Below are 18848 nucleotides of genomic sequence, written 5' to 3' on the forward strand. Positions count from 1 at the left end.
ATCTTGCTAAAATCAGTGGGACTTCTTCAGATGTCAGTGGGGGCACAACATTGTTCGTATTTAATTTGGTCCAAATGCAAGCAGAGAATAGAGGCCTTGTTAATTTTTGGATTTCAGCTCAAGTAAAATGTGGTAAAGGAAATACTGAATGTTCAGCTCGTTACCTAACAGAATACATTGTGCTCTTTTTGTTAAAGAAATCAGCTACTTTTTCATAAATGTAATGTCTTGTGAGAAGTGATCTGGAAAGTGTTTTGGATATATAGTAAGTCCAGAAAAAAACGAAATCCACTGCAGAAATACTCAGTTTAATATCCAAATTAACTGAATGATCTTGTACTGCAGCAGCTGCACAGCACACTTCAATTCAGGAGCCCTGATTACTCCATTGTCACAAATGGAACCTCTCTGGGAGTGAGAGTGTAAGTAGTTATTGCACTTCTGTAGGCTGAACAGAATGATACAGCAAAACAGAAAATACAGTGTGTTACGGATCAAATCAGTTTCTGGATGTCAAGTAATGTGAAGGGAAATATGAATTATGTTGGAATCTGAACACCAAGCTAAGTTCAGTTCTACTGATCTGTCTTTTGCACTGCTGGTATCATCAGTTTGCCAGCTTGTAGTACGGTGCAGCCAGGTGTTCAAGTTCACAGAAGGCAAATAATTACTCCCTTACAGAATATCAAAACCAAAACCTAGGCAATGTATCTCGTATTCAAAAGTAAATACACTGTGTGACAAGTATAAAACTGCTGAACTAAATGGTAGTTCTTACTGGTGTTTGTTTTTTTTTTTCTTCAGAAGTACCTTGGCTTCAGGGCAAAATTCAAGGACATAAGCTACTGACCTGCTCCTAGCATCAGGACCAGACATACTACCCTACACTTTGTCATCAATTAAGAGCAATTGAAAACGAGCTCTTGGAAAAGCTGATCAGCATGTGACACCAGTGGACATCCTTTGTAAAACACATTTTATGGACTTCTGCTGAGATCCTTTTTCTTCCCACCGCATGGTTCTATATTACTTACTGGGCACTGATGGTAGCCTCCAGAAACTGCAGCTTCAAATGGTCAACCTCATCCTTTAGCAAGAAGAAAATCTGGATACTGGATAGCAACAAAGTCTTCAGAGAAAATGGTACACGAAAGAAAGCAATTAGTTTCCTGCCACTGTTTCTTCCTGTTAACAGCCAAATTGTACTGGATACTCACCCTGATGCAAAAAACTCATGGCCAGGAATATGCCCATTCCATCCGACTGGATGGGGACATCATCTTGGGAGGACTGTTCCCCGTCCACGCAAAAGGGGAGAGAGGGGTGCCTTGTGGGGAGCTCAAGAAGGAGAAAGGAATCCACAGACTAGAGGCAATGCTGTATGCAATTGATCAGATTAATAAAGATCCTGATCTTCTTGCCAACATCACCTTAGGTGTCCGGATCCTTGATACGTGTTCCAGGGACACTTATGCGTTGGAGCAATCCTTAACATTTGTCCAGGCATTGATAGAGAAAGACGGTTCAGATGTGAAGTGTGCTAATGGTGACCCACCTATTTTTGCTAAGCCAGACAAAATATCAGGTGTGATAGGTGCTGCAGCAAGTTCTGTGTCCATTATGGTTGCAAATATTTTAAGACTTTTTAAGGTAAGGAACATTTTCTATCTTTCTTTTAAATTGTAAGCACAATGACATAAACGACATGTCTGTGTCGTGTTATCTTCAAAACAGAAAAGACTTCTTTAGATTCAGAGACCTGAAAGGACAAATTTGCCCTTTCAAAATAAAGAAAAAAATAATAAAAATAGGAACAATGGTTGCACACCTGAATTCTAGATTTCAAACACCTCTTTTGAAGTACTGAGGAACTAGAGCACATTTTAATTCTTTAGGGATTTGTATCCTTATTTTTTTAATTTGCTCAGTATTGAGCATTGATGCTCATCAAGACTAGGTTGAGGCTGATTTCCCATATTTCCAGGAGAATGAAATACAAGGCTTACACACAAATCCATTTGTAGGAGGACCAGATAATTTTCCTAAATAGGAAGATATGCCAGTAATAACCCAGTGTTCATGTCTAGCTAAATGAAGTGTATTGAAGTATCTTTGATTTCCTTGAAATCTTAACTCCTCCATATTTTTCACAAGGTAATATTTTCTTCCAGGCTTTGTTATCACTTTGTGAGAGATTACTTTTGGACAACAGCTATACTGGCATTTTCTTCCATGTGCTTCATTAAGCTCTGATGTTATAAATAATGGTAAAGTAAACCTGTCTGCCACTTTTAAACTTGATACCTTAGATATGAAGATGAACACACTCTAATCAATCAACTTAGCTGGAACAGAACAGGCAGCAGACATTTAATTTTTAATCCTGTGCAATGGCAAAAAGATGATGGTAAGTTTAGCACTTTTTTTCATGGAATGACTGTAAGTTCTGTCTGAATATATTACTGTCCTACCGCCTGTTGTTATTGAGACTCATTCCTTCCATTCAGAAATCTTGCCTTTTGTCCTACAACTTCACAACCACTGAAGACCACTGAAAGGCCATTTGTTTGACTTTGGTGAAGATCCTGGTAATGTTAAGTACTGCTGTTACATGTTCTGGAAAGTGTTGATCTTTTTTGTAGTTGTAACTGAGAGAATGATTAGAAGTAAGGAAAGAATGGCGCTTTTTAAATTTTTTATTTATTTATTTATTTATTTATTTTTTTAAAAGATTTCTCAAATTGGCAAAGAGGGAGATTTTTGACCTTCCCTGTGGTTCTCCCATGAAGGGCAAAATGATGGATTTACAGTTCAGTGAAGGAGTGAAGTGTTTGCTTTGTTCTGGTCAGGAGTTCATTTCAATCTCAAAACTCATCCTTAGCTGCATTTACTGCACAGGTTTGAGAGTAGTGTACTTGTTCCAGCCTTATGTTTTCTGGGTGAAAATCAAGTACAAAAAACTGAGCTAAGACTTAAAAATGTTTTATATGGAGAGCACCTCTGGAGCCATGCCTGGTGGAGGGGGCAGGTCTTTCCTGAGGACAATCATGCATTCTGTGTGAGGCATCTATTTTTAATTTCACATCAAGTTGTGCTACCTTATTAAAGAATGCATAGTTCTGAAGTAATGATAGATGGAATGGTCACTTTAATACCCATCATGATGCAGGGCCACACAGACAATTGCTTATGCCCAGTTTGGAGTAAACGCAGTGCCGTAGATTGATTTAAGAAACTGAGCATTGTAAGACATGCATTAACTGTGAATTAAGAGCAGCAAGAAGGAAAGAGGCCTATGAATTTTCTAAGATAGTGGCAATTTGTCTTCTGAAACCATGACAGCTACCTCCTGATTTCCATTATGCAATAAGATTGCAAATAACATTCTACTGCAGTCTTAATCAATAGAGGGTCATGTGATATCCACTCTGGGGAAAGATCTTATTTACCCATTTAATTGATGTAACACAGCTGCTGGCAAAAGGAGGAGACATCTCTTTTAGTTTTAATTATATATCCTGCATAAATATTCTTAATAATGTAAAAAATGACAAATTATACCCTTTAATGTCTGGTGTTGGACCTGCATCTGAAGTCTATTTTTACACCTTCCTCTAAGAAGTATATCTGTTATCTCTGCATGAGTAAAAGCTTCTGGATAAGGTCCTCATTTAGCATTGCTATAGAAACCATTCACAACAGTTATAGTCAAGAGGATTAGGAAATTAAGGGTCATTTGCCAGAAATATAGACGTATAATCCAGTTTGGGTTGTACTCAGACCGAAGATATGGACTGAGATTCTCAGCTGATGCATCCCCAGAGCTCTGCATCTGAGTACCAGGACCTTGCTTTATGCTCACAAGGTCTCCTGGAATTAAATTGGGCTTATTGTATCTTGGCATATGTCAAGGCTGGGCACTCAGCTGGTGTAAGAGTCTGTACTTCCACTGAAGTCAGTGATCACCAGCATGCAAATGCCTGGTTCTGTTGTATCCAGGATGAGTGTGATTCATCCATATTTCTGTCTAGCAGTTTTATTCAGTAAGTAGAACCTGTAATTTGAAGTTCAGTATTGCTTGAAAATCTACTCTGAAGTTCCTAAATGTCAGGGCTACATATTTTGAGAACATAGTCATCCAGTGAAATTTTAATCTGTAGAGAAATTGTGAGAAGTATGTTACATCACACAATGTAAATACACAAAATAGCCTGAGAAAGTAGATAACTCAGCAGCTGGTATTTTCATGCTGCTATTTTTCTTTTTCTTGCTACTTTTTTTTTTTTCCCCTCCTTGATTTTACAATGTAAGACATACAGGCCAATAGTCCTATCTGATGGTTTGGTGGATAACATGAACTGATTGATACTCATGAATTACTTTTATCTAAGTGTTTTCATGAGATGGGGGAGGGAGGACACCTCAGAAAATGAGCTTGATCCATATCTGCCTTTTTCTTGGTCAAATGGCTCACCTTGAATTCTTCTCTGCTCTTTCTCCTTTTACGAATTTCCAGGCACATCACTGCTTAGCAGGTGTTTTTCTGCCCTTAGTAGGTCTTCAGCATTATGGTTCAAATTTGGACAGAATAAACTACACCTGTTGATGGTTTGAGACCTTTCAGATGTGCTTACAAACAGGAAACACTTGTTCAATGAATTGTTTGAAAGTAGACCTGTTATTCCTTCATTACCATAAGGAGACAGATTTTTGCCTTGTGTTACTCTGATGTGTTATGGAAAAATATTGTGTGAAGCAGTTGAGTGTTAATCAATCAGAACTTGGAGGTGGTCTTGCTGCAAACAGAGTGAAAGAAGGAGAGGACCTTCAGAGGCGACCACAGAAGGACCGTGCTGGGTAACACAGTAACCCACTCAAACAGTTCTCCATGGATCTCAGGGCACGTTGTCCCCAGTTGAAGCTGTTGGCTTATCATTTTATTGTTGTTTTTGCCAGAGACCATCAGGGACGCGTCATGATGGGAAATTGAGACAGGAGGCAAGGGGACAGTAAGGCAAGAAGGGCAGTGGTCTCACAAATGGGGACAGAACCTCACCTCACTGAATAGAACAAAACAGGTCTGCCCATGTAACCAGGTTCAGCTAAGAGCCCAGACAAGTCCATAGTAATGAAGCAGGTTGATGGTCCACAAGGAAGTCAGGTCAGCAAGACAAGGTTTTGGTCAGCAAGGTGCATGGCCAGCAGCATAGCTTAAGCAGGAGCCCAGGGCAAGGGCCAGAACTGACATTCAGCTGCTGAGCAAAGAAGATGGACAGAGGCCCTGGTGAGGCTTGTCATGGCTCTTCTACACAACTTAGCTTTTTCCTGGGCAGAGTCAAGGTCATATATCTGCACCATATTAGAGGTGACTTAGAACAAATGGAGCCAAATCCAGTGCTGGAAAATGGATGGTGTTGCAGATCCTGTTGGTGTAAGGGTCCTGACAGTTTGTTAGCATTTTCCATGACAGCAACTATAAAAGTTTTCTTTCTTCCAGCACTGGGAGCTGGAATTCACATTGTTGTTTTTATCTGGAAATCCTGAGTCTTGCAATTTGGTTTCTGTTTGGCTAGTAGGATCTGGCTGCAATAACTCAAAATACTACTCTTTAGCTTTGTCTCACTGAAGTTTTGGCTTCCTGTAGGGTGTTTAGGGAAAGCAGCTGGTATCTGCTAGCTTCTTTGTGTGATACTCACAAGCATTTTATCTGGTTTTCGTCCCCCAAAAATTGGCCTGAAGGGAGCTAAAGGCTGTACTCAAGCTCACTTAATGTATTATGTACCCTGTATTTAAAGTTTCTTCTTGTTTAGTGCCTGAATAACTCATGTCAGTGGTTAAAATATGCTGGGAAAAATAGGGAGGTATTTGTTTATGCTAGTGTCCTCCCATCTAAAAACCTCATGCTATTTCTGAACTCCTTGGTACACTCCATCTGTCACCTTCAAAATCTTCTAGCCAATGTCACACTGGGAGCAGCCTAGGGATGATGGTTTGCATGTGAATTGAGATGGGTGGGCAGTATGCTTGGTGAATTGTGTTCTTGAGATATTAGGTAGATATCTATGTACACATGTATAAAGCCAAAATATTGTTTGACAGGTTTATTCCTTTTCCTTGCCTTGCCTTTTGCCTTGCCTTTATTTATGTTTTCTCCTCTCTTCTCAAGGCTAAATGATTTCTTTCCTCTTGCTGGTCAAATTCCCTTCTTGCTTCATCACTGTAATCCACTTTAATAGCTGCTGTCTGGAGGGACTAACGTTCACTTCATGTACATTTGCTTTATATATTTCATACACATTTACCCCTTCAAAAGTACAAGTACAAATGACATTATGGAGTTACTCTTTCAGCTTTATGTGCAGCCATCCAAAGTGCAAGAGGCAGTTTCTTTCAGTACATCTAGAAGTGAACGTGTTGGTTCTCTGAGCATTTAGTTTATTTGCTTTGGTTGTTTCCTTGACACATTTTAGGTTTTAACATTTAACTTTGTCTGGCAGCCTTGCACAGATAGCAGAGCTGTACTTGAATGATGCTTTTTTAGGTTCAGTTTCAGGTCTTTTTATGTCTGACTGCCATTTGATGCTTTTGTTGCCTCGTGTTCCAGACCTGCACAAAACTGCAGTCAGGCCTCCCAGAAATGAGGGCATTGACATTGCACAGGGCTGAACCTCACTGATCTTTTTAAATACAGGGCTATGTATTTAATTGCCACTATTAATGGAGTGCATCTTGTGATTGATGGGAATATGATGGAAATGAAATTTTGTAACATTTTACCACATAATTTCGGAGAGCCCATGCATGTTTTTGTGAGGCAACCTGAACTATACACAAGGATCCCGACCCTATATCTATGGACTTTTTGTACCTCGTGAGCTTTACTGACTTCAGAGACTTTAGAGAGATGTAGGAGTCAGTCTACATCTGTCTGCAGGGCCTTTCCATAATGGAAGAACTTTACCATGTACTTTATAAGAAGTAAAGAACAGGCTCAAGAATTTTATCCAACATACTAGCATTCATTAAGAAAAAAATCAACAGTATAAAAATTTCTGTTCACTGTGTCATGCTACATTTGTCAAAAACATTTTCTGCTATATTTCTGCTGCATTCTGTAGCTATAACATTTGAAATTTGAAAGAAGATGGGGTTTTTTTGTTGGTTAAAACATATGTGGAGAATCTTGTGTGAAGTGTGAAGAAAAAATGTTAGTAGGGAGAAGATGGCTGAAACATTTTGAAATCAGCTCATAAGATGAACAGATTTGTTTTACTTTTGTTCTAGATAATATTTTCACTTTCTGAATAATTTTTAATTATGAGGAACCCACTGCCAGTACATCTCATTTAATTTTACAGTGTGGGGATTTTTTTTGGCTTATTACAAGCATAGAACTGTTTAGTAACTGAGCATATTGTCTTACTGCTGGCTGGAAAATACCATTTTAATAATTCGATTTTTCTGTTGTTGTTATTGTTCATTTTTTTTTGTGTGTTTTGTTTTGTTTTGTTTTGTTTTCCTGGCTTCTTTTACATAGAAACATCATTCATATCTCTTTATATTTGCATGGTAGTAGATACTTTATCCTGCATACAATCCTTTAAATTCAACCGTGATTCTTCTGTCAGTGCTAGGTTAAATGTGTTATGGTCAAGAGAGGCAAAGAGCAGGTCAACACCAAGATAAAATTATCTGTCTGAAAAGACACTTTGCAAGTATCAATAATGAAACAGCTGGAAAATTTTGTAGTTGCAGCCAGAGGAAATAATAGGTTTTCAGATTCTGCGAGAACTGCTAGGACTGATTAGCATCAAATTTTATTTGTGCTAAGCTGCTTGAGGCAAGGGAGTACAAAAGGAACTTGATGCATTCATTTAGGATTTTACAGTATATTAGTTCCTTAAATATTCCTCTAAAGATTTGACATTTTTAGTCTTCTCCCATTCCTGGATGGAGCAATAACTGGTGGTTAGAGCAAAGGGCAGTATGGTTTTCTGTATTATTTTCCACATTTGTCATTGGTTTGCTACATGGCTTGAAAAACATCACTTGACCTTTGTGTGCTTCTCTTTTGTCATTTTGATTTGCTTGTATTTAACCACTTCACAGGAAAAAGCAGAAGCTTGATTAATGTTGGTTAAATGGTTTGAGATGTCTCCTGTTTTTGTAAGGAAACTGAAGCTCTCTAAAATGTTGAGGTTTTAATGCTATTCCATAACTACAATATATGAGCACCTTAAAAAGAGAGTGTAGCCATTGAAGACCAATGGTCTGATTTTCTTTCTAATTCCTCAAGGGCATCTGGGAATATATATATATACATACATACACATTTTTCCCTCACATGAAGGAAAATGCTTTAGCACCCTTTCATTGCTGAAGTTTTGCAGAGTTCCTACCACTGGATTAGGATTGTTTGTATGCGCCAGAGACCCCTGAGTTAATTGTTAAATAGTACCTACAGTAATACAGGTATCAGTCTTAATTTCAGAGCTGTGGAGACCAAAAGGCTGAGGAAGCATGGAAGTTCAGCAAGGGTTCACTCACACACTGAACCATGAACTTGCAGTGGGAATTTTTTTTAAGGTCTTGTGTTAATGGGAGGCACTTTTTACATCTCTGATAAGTAAACAAAGTGTAGCATAGTTCTCTGCCACCAAGGCCCCCTGACACAGACCGTCCACATTCAGATCATAAACTCCTCTGTTCCCTCAAATCATGGGGCTGGATGAGGACTATGAGGAGGGAAGGATTCCTAACCCATGCTGACTTTTGAAGCCTATCTGGAAATTAGGAGGCTGCTGGCTGGGACAAGTTGTGGCTGAGCTTTGGAGCATCCCGGCAGTGCAGCAGTGAAATGATGTGATTTACCAGCACAGATATTGCTGCAGGTTTCTCAGGACAGGACTTCTCTTCTCTGCTCCTATGCCATATTGAAGGGAAGCCAAAGCACTGCAAGAATCATTGATGCTGTTTCAGTGTTTTAGTGTAGCAATGTTAATTTTATTAGCCATGATGAGAACCAAATTAAGACTTTTTTTTTTCTTCCCTGGTGGATGATTGTTTCAGTACAGTGACAGCTGTGCAATGAATAGTCCTGCATTTTGACTGTCATCAGAAACTATTGTGTGTTACAGCCAACTGGTAGATTTTTGTGGGTTTGTGTATTTTCATCCTCATTATTTTCCCTAAAGCATATTGTGCTTTTAGGATTAAACTGCTTTAGAGTGCTTAAATGTATATCCTTATGTTTGCTAGCATTTATCAGAGAAAATAGTCATCCAAACAAAAGTCTTATTGAAGGACACTAATTCCACATGAATGAATTAAATAGCCAAGAGCAAAATGCTCCTCTGGGCTGGGATCTACATATGCTCCCAGATTAGAACATCAAGATATTATGTCCCCTGTCCTTCTGACAGGACAATTAAGCATTTAAGTGAGGCCTTAAATTAGGATGCTGTTTGCCCTTGGTTGCCTGTGTCCTAAATGGAGATAATAAAATTCTTTCAGAGGGGGACTGGATCAGATCAATGAGTGTGGATGTGTCTTTCACATTTACAAAAATAGGATGGGTTGATCTTACACTGTCACCAGACAGAATCTCTTCTCATTGAAAGGCTTTGGAAGCCTTGCATTGAAGTCATAGGTGGTTCTGTACACACTGATGAGACAATTTTAGACACCTGCAAGGGTGGTTCTTGTTTCTAAATTCATTCCTCACTTTCTTGTGGGAAGAATTCTATTAATCTCCTTTTCTCTATCATTTCCCCTCTGTTCTATTTCTCTCTGCTTGTCTTAATAAAAGCTACTTTCTGACCACCGTTCCTGTTACTTTTCAAGTGAGTATTTCATTCTGTAATCTCCAAACATTCTTTTTGCTTTTCAGACATGGTGAACAAGCAAGGCCCTAAGTCAATTTAGTTTCTATGGGTCATGAGGATAAGAGTGTGATCTGGAGGAAGAGCTGGAGTTTGGGCAGCTTATAAGTGGGATATCTGTGGGGATAACAGGAAATAAGGGAAATACTTTTTGTGACATTGAGCTATAAAAGGGCAAGGGTGTCTCCTTTTTACCTCATTGTAGGATTTCTTATCTGGCACTTCAGATAGATACCTGGCTCTAACTCTTCTCTGAAATAAATTATTTTTGATAGCAATGCTGAGATCTGCCATGGTGTTGAAAGAGCTCTCTTACAATTGCATTTCTTTTATAGCTTGAGAGTGTGCAACAGGAGGAAAAATGATTTCTCTGAGTTGGAATAATTCATATTTCAAGTTTTGGGTTATGTTCTTTCATAGAAGGTGCCTCCAGCATTTAGTTGCGTAGCAGCAGTACTTGTAGAGGTAGAATCAGGATCTTTATTCCTTCTTCACTGGTACATTTATGCATATGGCTTTTCTATAAACTTAAAAGTAGCAAAAGGATGGTAGCCCATTTTGGGTATCATTCTGGAAAAAGAACAACTTCCATTAGCTTTATACGTTGCTACTGGCTCTGTCACATTTAAAATACTATTAAAATCTTTCCCCAGGCTGGGCAAAATTTTGTCAAGCTACTCCATTGCACTACAGTAGCACTGATTCCCCATGGTAATTGTTACTCTAATTCAGATAAATTTTATTTAGTTTTGGTTTGTAAAGTCCTTTGAGTTGTTAAGGTCTTGGCAAAAAGTTATCACCACAGTTATACTATGGCTATTTATTAGAGAAACATTTCAGAGAGGCTATGGATCCTGCAATAGTTCTCCAGGCCTGAGATTTCCAAAACAAAGCCCAAGAAAAGAGCTGGCTTTCTTGCCATTCTCATTTATTTTGGTGCCACGAGTATGCTCTGGTTTTATCAATAGTGCTGTATTTCCGAAAGTCCCCATCGAGAAGAGGTGACTTCCTCGGGGGCTGTCACCTAGACAAGGACTCATCAGTCTGGAAGGTGGGATGTGTGAATGTGGTAAAGTCACAGGAGGTCTCAAGACCTATTTGGACTATATGTAAAAGAATTATTAAGTGAAGTGGAGCATGGGCTAAATTATTGAAATGCACTACTATAGAAGACAATGCATACTGGCTAATAATAGAAGAGAATCTATAATAGCTGTATATGTGTATTTGCTATGTTACTATATTTCTATAAATTCACTGGCTGTGGACTACAATCCAAACAATCTTTCAAGAGAGTGCTGTGAGAGAAAGGAATTTCTCTTGGTAATCTGAGACAAGGAACTCAATTCTGATTAGGTGCAGCTCAAAAAATCTTGGGGATTCACACTATGCTCATTGCTGTGGTGTTTGGGACCAAACAGAACCTTATCCTTCAGAAAGAGACAAGGGTGGCATCACTAACTGAATGGAAAATGCCAAGACCTGGGAATCTCAAGACTGCAAAAGGCTTGCTGGGGAGCAAGTCTTGTTTTCTGATTCAGGTATCCCTCTTCTGCCAAGTTTAGGAGCACAGATAAGTAACAAATTATTGCATTCTTCTGGATGGGACCTGCTTGTTAAATTATGTGAACTTGAAAGGGATATGGAGCCTGATATTTCTGTCATTTTTAGTCTTTTATAAGTTTGGAAGAACCTCTGGGAGATCACTATATTCCAGGGATGCCAGTGAATTTTTCTACTGTAGACATGGATTTCTGCAAAGGTCAATAATGTCCTGTGTCCATGCAACATTGTATTATGTTGGTATTACTGTCAGTGGTTTTTCTTTTCCAGTTTGGGAGTACAACATGTATTTAGCAAAAGCTGATGTGGGTCCTCGATTATTGCTTCATGATGCTTTTGGATATGATCATGGTGATGCTTTTTTTGGACTCAGTCTTCAAAGAGATATGGTTTGTTCCTGTGAGACAGCACTGATCTTGAGGGAGCTGGCCATTTGATCTCCATGGGCATGTTTTTACAGAGTGGCTTTTATTTTATGGAATAACTACAAACAACACCCCAAATTTTATTGATAAATAGGATTCAATAGAGCACAGACATGTATACCTATGATACTGTTCCAAGAGGCAAATTATAGGTTGACTATTAGAAAGAAATACTGCTGAGAAGTAACCTGTTGTACATTGCCTAGAGGTTAATCCAATTGTGTGGGATAGGAGATATGCCAAATTTCTTACTTCCTAGCTTTCTGAAAACTAGGGTGGATAGGAGTATGAAAATATACATTTTTATAGCAATGGTAAAATAATCTAGGTAAAATAGCCATGTCTTTCCACTCCTAACTTTGATGGTTCTGTTTGTGATCTTTTGCATAACAAAGCACAGGACTTAGAAGTTACCAGCTGGTATATTTACTTTCCAAAGTCTGAAGAAAATATGTATTGTCTTGAGGATTAAAGGGCTGGTTCTCTTTGTGCTCAGTTCAGGCAGAACTGAAGTGTTTGTAATGAAAGTAAAAACTATTAGAAAGCATAAAACATATGGGGAAAAAAAAAGCTTATGTCTTCTTTGTTAGACAGGATTTAATGGTGTCCTTTGAAAGTTTCAAGTGTAAACATTTATCTTATTAACCAGCATTTCTTTTTTTGTGTGTGTGCATGTTACAAACAGTTCCACTTGCAAAACCTAAATGCAGTCAGAGCTCTTGTTTCATCCCCACTGGGAAATGTTTTGCCAAGTATCTTCTGAACAGCAAAGCCTCATAATCAGTGAGCTGGTTCACATCTTCAGTACCAACTGAACAGTATTTTGGAAAACAGGATATGTAAGGTGTTTGAGACAAGAGGTACTGCAGAGAAAGAATAATATCTGTAGGGCTAGACTTGGGGACTGGAATGTAAAGGGAGGGTGTCTGTGCCCTGTATGGGAGCGTGAAAAGCTTGCAGTTGGAACAGATGCTGAGAGCACCCTGTGACTCAAGGTATGATTTCCTGCTGTTCCTGCCAAGTTTCAAAGCTTGTGTTTTTCTTTGTTTCTCTCCTTATTTCTATTTTTAGACTGAATAGCAAAGGACTCGTGCTTCAGGAATGAAGACTCACCGAGTTAAACTTACTTTATTGCAGCTTTGCATACCCATCAAATAATTTTGATTCTGATGTGGGAGAAAATGAGAGTAAAGATGTAAAAAACTGATAAGAGCCCAGGGTTTTTGGGGTGGGTCACATAATCACTCAGCTCAATGGCAAGCTACAAACCTTTTTCTGAGTGTGACAGACTGCCCTCACTGTGTGGTACTGCCCACTGAAGCCTGACATCCATGCTTGTTGTGCTTTGCCACAGATTTTCTCAGTGACCTTGGGCAGGTCCTGCAGAAGTGAATCCTCAGCCTGATGGTTGATGCCCGAGGCACTGCGTGCCCAAGTGGCTCTGGAGGACTGATGCCCCTGATGCCCAGGGTCCCCTGCCCCTCTTCCCTGCCTAAAGCACTTCTGTGCCCACAGGGATTTGTGAATATAAAGGTTCCTTGATAATCAGATGTAAGAGTGAAGGGTGTTGGCATATAAGTACTTCATCTAGCTAGTCCATAACGTTGTAGGGGCTCCTTGTATTTTCTTACATAGTTCCCTCCCATGGGTTTTGCTATGAAAGGGGGTTATTGAACTCTCTGTATGATCCTAATATGCAAGTCATCAGTCTCTGGAGCAAGTGGTGAAACCTGCCTGACTTGCAATCTGTGCATCCCCCTCAGGAAACCATGACAGTCAAAGAAAAAGATCCCCAGAGTCAAGGAAAAATATTTGGATTATTGCCCAGTAAAGTTAAAATTATTAAAACTCATATTTGCAATCTATATTAGAGTAATTGGGAAAAATAAAGTCTGCAATTATTATGACAAAGCATGAAATCAAGTAGTGTAGAATAAAAGACAAGACAGTTGTGTGCAAATGTAGATTTTACTTAGCTGAGTGGACTTGAGAAGAGTGACAGTCACATCAATTTTGTAAAAGGCCTGCTAGCTGAAAAATTCCAGATTATTCTGGATGTCTCAGGAACCTTTTTTTGTTGTTGCTGTTTCACTTCTCATGCTGATTTCATGAAAAATTGTTTGCTTATCCACAGCTTGAGTAAAAATCCCTATGAATAGTGCAGCTTCTGGCACTGAGTGGCAAATAACTGCCTCATCTATTTACCAAAGTGGATCTGCAGCTAAGAGAGTCTTCCATACCTGTAGAAAAGGTGGTTCCTATTTTTAAACTTTCTCTTTTTGCATTCTTTTAAATATACTTAAAGCATGAATGCAATATTGTGAGCAAGGCTGTACAAATAATTATTCAGTTTGACAGCTGAACTGGAAGTAAATGCTCATTTTAATCTGAACCAAAATGACTGTGTTGGACTGGGATTTAGGGACGTTTTTGCTTCATTTTGTTGAGGAAAGCTCTCCAAAATGTTTTGTTTTGTGTTAAATTCTAAATTAAATTACATGTGAAATGTTTTTTTTTTTTTTAAACCTTTGTAATTTCCAAAAAAATGGTTATAGGTTTGAAATGCCACTCTTGGGTACTATTCATTAAATGGTGGTGCCACTGAATGTATTTACTCAAGATTTACACAAGGCTCTTGGGCAAATTCTTCCTTTTGGAGTCAGAGCAGGTAATCAAATAGAGTTTAGGATATGGGATAGCTCTACTCCAGTCCCCATAACAACAGACAAAACTGCTTTATAATAAAATTAAGTTTGGTCACAGAAAGTGAGAGCCCCACAAAGCAATGCTGCTTCACTGGGGCTCTGGGGCACGCTGTGCAGTTTAGCTTCCCTGAACTTCCATCCCATACCTTTTCTTTTTGCCAGAACTGGTTTTATCTCTCCAGTCTCCTGCATGCAGGGCTTTCCCTGGAGAACTCTAATCTGAGAACCCTGTCAAAACTGGCCAGTATCTGAGCATCTACTTTTTTGAAAACTCCTTCCCACAGTTCTCCCTCCGAATACTGTAGGCAAGTTCATGCTGCTGTAGCCAGATGCCGTCTATACACTGCTGATAAGCTTTCACAATGGGAACATTTTATTTCATTTATGCCAGAATTCATTAAATATACATTAGAGCAATGATTGGAACTTACCTCTCCCTGTTCCTTGCTGACTACTGGACTACACAGTGAATTACTCTCAGGTAGGTCCAATAGAAGCTTAATTGTTTATGAAAACATGAACGGACTCAGCAGGAGAGACTTTCATGGTGAGAAACCCTATAACTCAATGGTTAGTTGTTCCCAGCTGAGTATTCTAGCCACCAGGCTATTAAGTATAATTCAGGCAGCTCCTACAGCCTCATTTTTCCTTTTGTAACACAGTTGTGCATTGAGAGGATAAATTACAAAAAAAAAGATACATAGTGAAAGTGATCAGAACTGATGGAAAACTGTTAAAGAAGTCCTACTGAATGCCCCGGGGAGACTTAACAGTAAACCACATTTGAATATTCAAGCATTCATTTAGATGCTTTAGGTGTGGATTTCCAAGCTTTTATCCTTAAGATGAATATTCAAAGTCTTGGCCAGAGTGGTAACACAAGATTCCTCTTCCTCCCGTCTTCAGCTTTTAACATAGGCCTCAAGGACACAGTCATATTCATATGAATGGCTGAAGCATCCCCTGTGAGCCTGAAGTGCAAGTGTACTTCTGGAAGTGCCTATGGATGTTCATAAATCACAGATAAAGATGCAGTGACTTCCAAAGACTCAGAATTTCTAACCACCTGCTGCTATACAGGACTGATCATCTGATCACTTCCCAAGTGTTTAAATGCCAAGCAGGTCCTTCAGTGTCTAGGGCTGATGCCTCTGCAGTGCAAAACCCTTGCCATGAACTGTCTTATTTACATACTCATAAAATATGGATGGTTTCTGTCCTGGACATACAGACTTGTAATTACTTTTGATTTGTTTTACACACAGGGCTCTGCAGAAGGACTGTAGAGATTTTAGATTTGAATACAGAAAATTGGAGGACACTCCTGCAGCAGCTATTGGCAGTGGTATTATTCATTCTTTCTTCAGGCTACTGTGAAAATTGTGGATAGTATAGTTATTTAAGCAAGCTGATTTCATCATAATAAATAATGTTGTATTTTACTTTATGGCTCCTATTTATCAGTTCTCCAGAAGCCTCCTTAAAACCTAAACAGATTATGAACCATACAAATAACATCAAATGGACAAAAAAAATATATATAAATAATTGGAATATGTACAAGGCTTTTTACTTTTTTTTTCTGATTTAACATACAAGTCTCTCTAAACATTTAAGTCCATGGCATTTCTGAACAGAAGGCTCAGGGTGTGGGAGGGCTGGAGGAGGCAAGGGCAGCATTAAACTAACATTTTCTGCAAGTCATATTGAAAGAATACAGTAGTTATGACTTTAATTGGGATACTTTTCAAATCCACTGACTGAAAGAAATTGAGTTACAGAGTTAGAAGTCAATATATATGAATCTCACTGATCTGACTAAAAGCTTCTGTTGAAAAGATTAAGGAAAAGAAGTCATTAAGAAACATATGTCATGGACATATTTATTCTCACTCAATTCTGCTCTCCCTGCACTGAACCACGTGACAAGGAGACCAGAAAATGATGTCAGGAGCTTGAAACCTGTGAGCAGGCAGCGATCTGCAGTCCCAGCCTCCACCCCCAGGCAGCATCCCAGGGCACCTGGGGACATGAGGAATGCAATGCCACTGGGTCAAAGTGGTTCTCCTTTTGGAGAGATGAAGTTGCCCTATGCCTCGAACCAGCTCGTGCATATGCTACTGTTTAAATAAAATTTCCTCTGGCAATATATCAAATAGGAACTTTGCTCTGGTTTATAAAAACACAGCCGTGTGTGTTCTTTGATATGCTGGAGCAGCCTGCCCTAAGCAAACAAGTTAAAACCCTCCAGAGGCAGGTTGTCCTTTGTGCCAGGGAAGCCTGCGGCAGCTTTGCAGGAGGGAGGTCTCAGTACCCTGGGCCAAGTGTTCTCTCGTGGGCAGAGGCTCAATTTCCATCTGTAGCAATGAGAATGTCTGAAGCTGGTTTAAGGGCATTAAGTGACTCATGGAAATTTAGTGCCAAACGGTATGTGGAAGGCTCCTTTTTCTTTGGCTACTGCTGGAAAACATTCCAGAATGGTGTAAATTAAGAAACATTATTGCTGTCTTAGAAAAAAGTGAAAGAAATGCTTTGGGCTTTTCATCACACAGGCAGTGTAGTGTTTTAACATGGCTGATGATCATATGAGTGACATGAAAAGTCTCTCTAATAAGCAAGTAAACAAACCTTGATAGAAATACTGCAAATTGCAAAATGCAGCCATAGACTTGCCCTAGAAAATCTTAACAGCATTTAATGTATTTTAAGCAAAGGATTCTCAAGCAGGCACTGGTAGCAAGGCAAAGTTTGTAAAATTCTGCTGCTGGTATGAACTTGTAAAACCAAAAGCAACGTTATTTCTGTAAATCTTTGAAAATTTTACAGTGACACGTGAGTTTTTTTTGAAAATGATTTAACTTGTTGTAAATGAAGTCTGAACTGGCCATCTATCACTGCACAGTTTGTCTGCAGTACTTACCAATCTAACACCCAGAATGACAAGTGTAATTACATGCTTCAGAAACATATGCCGTAATTTATGGATATTAAGCAAGTATAAACAAGAGATCAAATCCTAGTGTAAGCAGTCATCCAAGAAATCATCTTGACATTTATTTCATTAAAACCTTTCTTTTGGTAAGACAGTCAGAACATACCTGAGTAGCACCATCAGCACATCTGCAGATCCTTGCCAATTATTGCATATTTGCAAAGCAAAGGATCAGATACAGGCATACAATTAACACTTAATTTTCAGTTACATTTTCCACATGTAGTTACATAGGTGTTTACCGTGCTCCCTGACTAGATTATTAGGATTTAAATAGCAACAGCCCTTTTCACCTGCTTATACTGTGTATTAATATTCAGTGCAATCTGAATTACAAAACTGAGGAAAAAAGGCTCAAGCTCTAGAGAGCTGGCAGTTTGCTGGCTTGAAATACTGCTAGGAAGAGGAGCAGAAAGAGAGAAGGGAGGTTGGGTGTGCTGGGTGTGGTATCCCCAGACCAGCAGATGGATGCTGTACTTGCTAAGCAAAGCTGCAGCTGTGAGCAGAGGCTGAGCATTCAGACTCCCAGATGGGACTTTCTGCACCTTGTGTCCTACTACAGTACTGAGAAGGCAGTGGCATAATGATGTGTTATTTGTAAATGATGTGTAAATTGTAAAATAGATTTTTATTTCCTGGTTTCAGTATTACCTCTGAGACCTGTGTCTGTCTTATGCCTCCTGCTAAGTAGTTCTTTACTCCATGAACACTGCCAGGGAAATCTAAGAACAAAAATAAACCACCGTTTTTGAAAAGGGGAAAAAAGAAACAAACAACAAACTGATTTTGGTAACTAGTCCTTGCCAGGGGCAAAATAATGTAACAGCTGAAATAAAATGGTATTAATGTAGGATGAAAGTATCAGGAATGCTAGCCCACATGCAGGGGTGGAAAATGGATCTTGACAAATAAACCTGATTATCTTTTTTAGCAAAATTTTGAGTTGTAAAGCTAATGGCATTGACTTTTAGAAACATCAGTGCTACAAGTCATTCTATGAGGTACTCAGCTGGCTTCAACTTTACCTTATTTAATAAAACAATCAAATATTTATATATGTATTTTAATTCAGTTCTTCATATTAGCACCAGTGGTAGCTTGGGTTTTGTCTGGATAAGCTTTTACTTGGGGAAGGAAAGTTCATGGGGAAAATCCCTCTGCTGAACTACTCCTGATGTTGCTCTTATGCCAGTGCCTGAGTCGATGAAGGAAATATTTCCTCCCCCAAAAGATAATGCTCCTTTGCTGTCCCTTTAGACACTCTTTTCCCACTTATGAGCCA

At 39.0% G+C, this 18848-nt stretch overlaps 1 protein-coding gene across 1 annotated transcript in view; it reads left to right on the plus strand.

The window, feature by feature from the left end:
• Positions 1 to 1140: 1140 nt before the first annotated feature.
• Positions 1141 to 18848, plus strand: part of GRM8 (glutamate metabotropic receptor 8) — a 318849-nt gene continuing 301141 nt past the window's right edge. Inside the window, exon 1 of the mRNA XM_030449843.1 lies at positions 1141 to 1650. Coding sequence (XP_030305703.1) covers positions 1141 to 1650 — 510 coding nt within the window. The remainder of the gene's footprint in view (positions 1651 to 18848) is intronic.

The sequence above is a fragment of the Calypte anna genome, chromosome 1 (genome assembly GCF_003957555.1).
Source record: "Calypte anna isolate BGI_N300 chromosome 1, bCalAnn1_v1.p, whole genome shotgun sequence".
Lineage (NCBI taxonomy): Eukaryota > Metazoa > Chordata > Aves > Apodiformes > Trochilidae > Calypte > Calypte anna.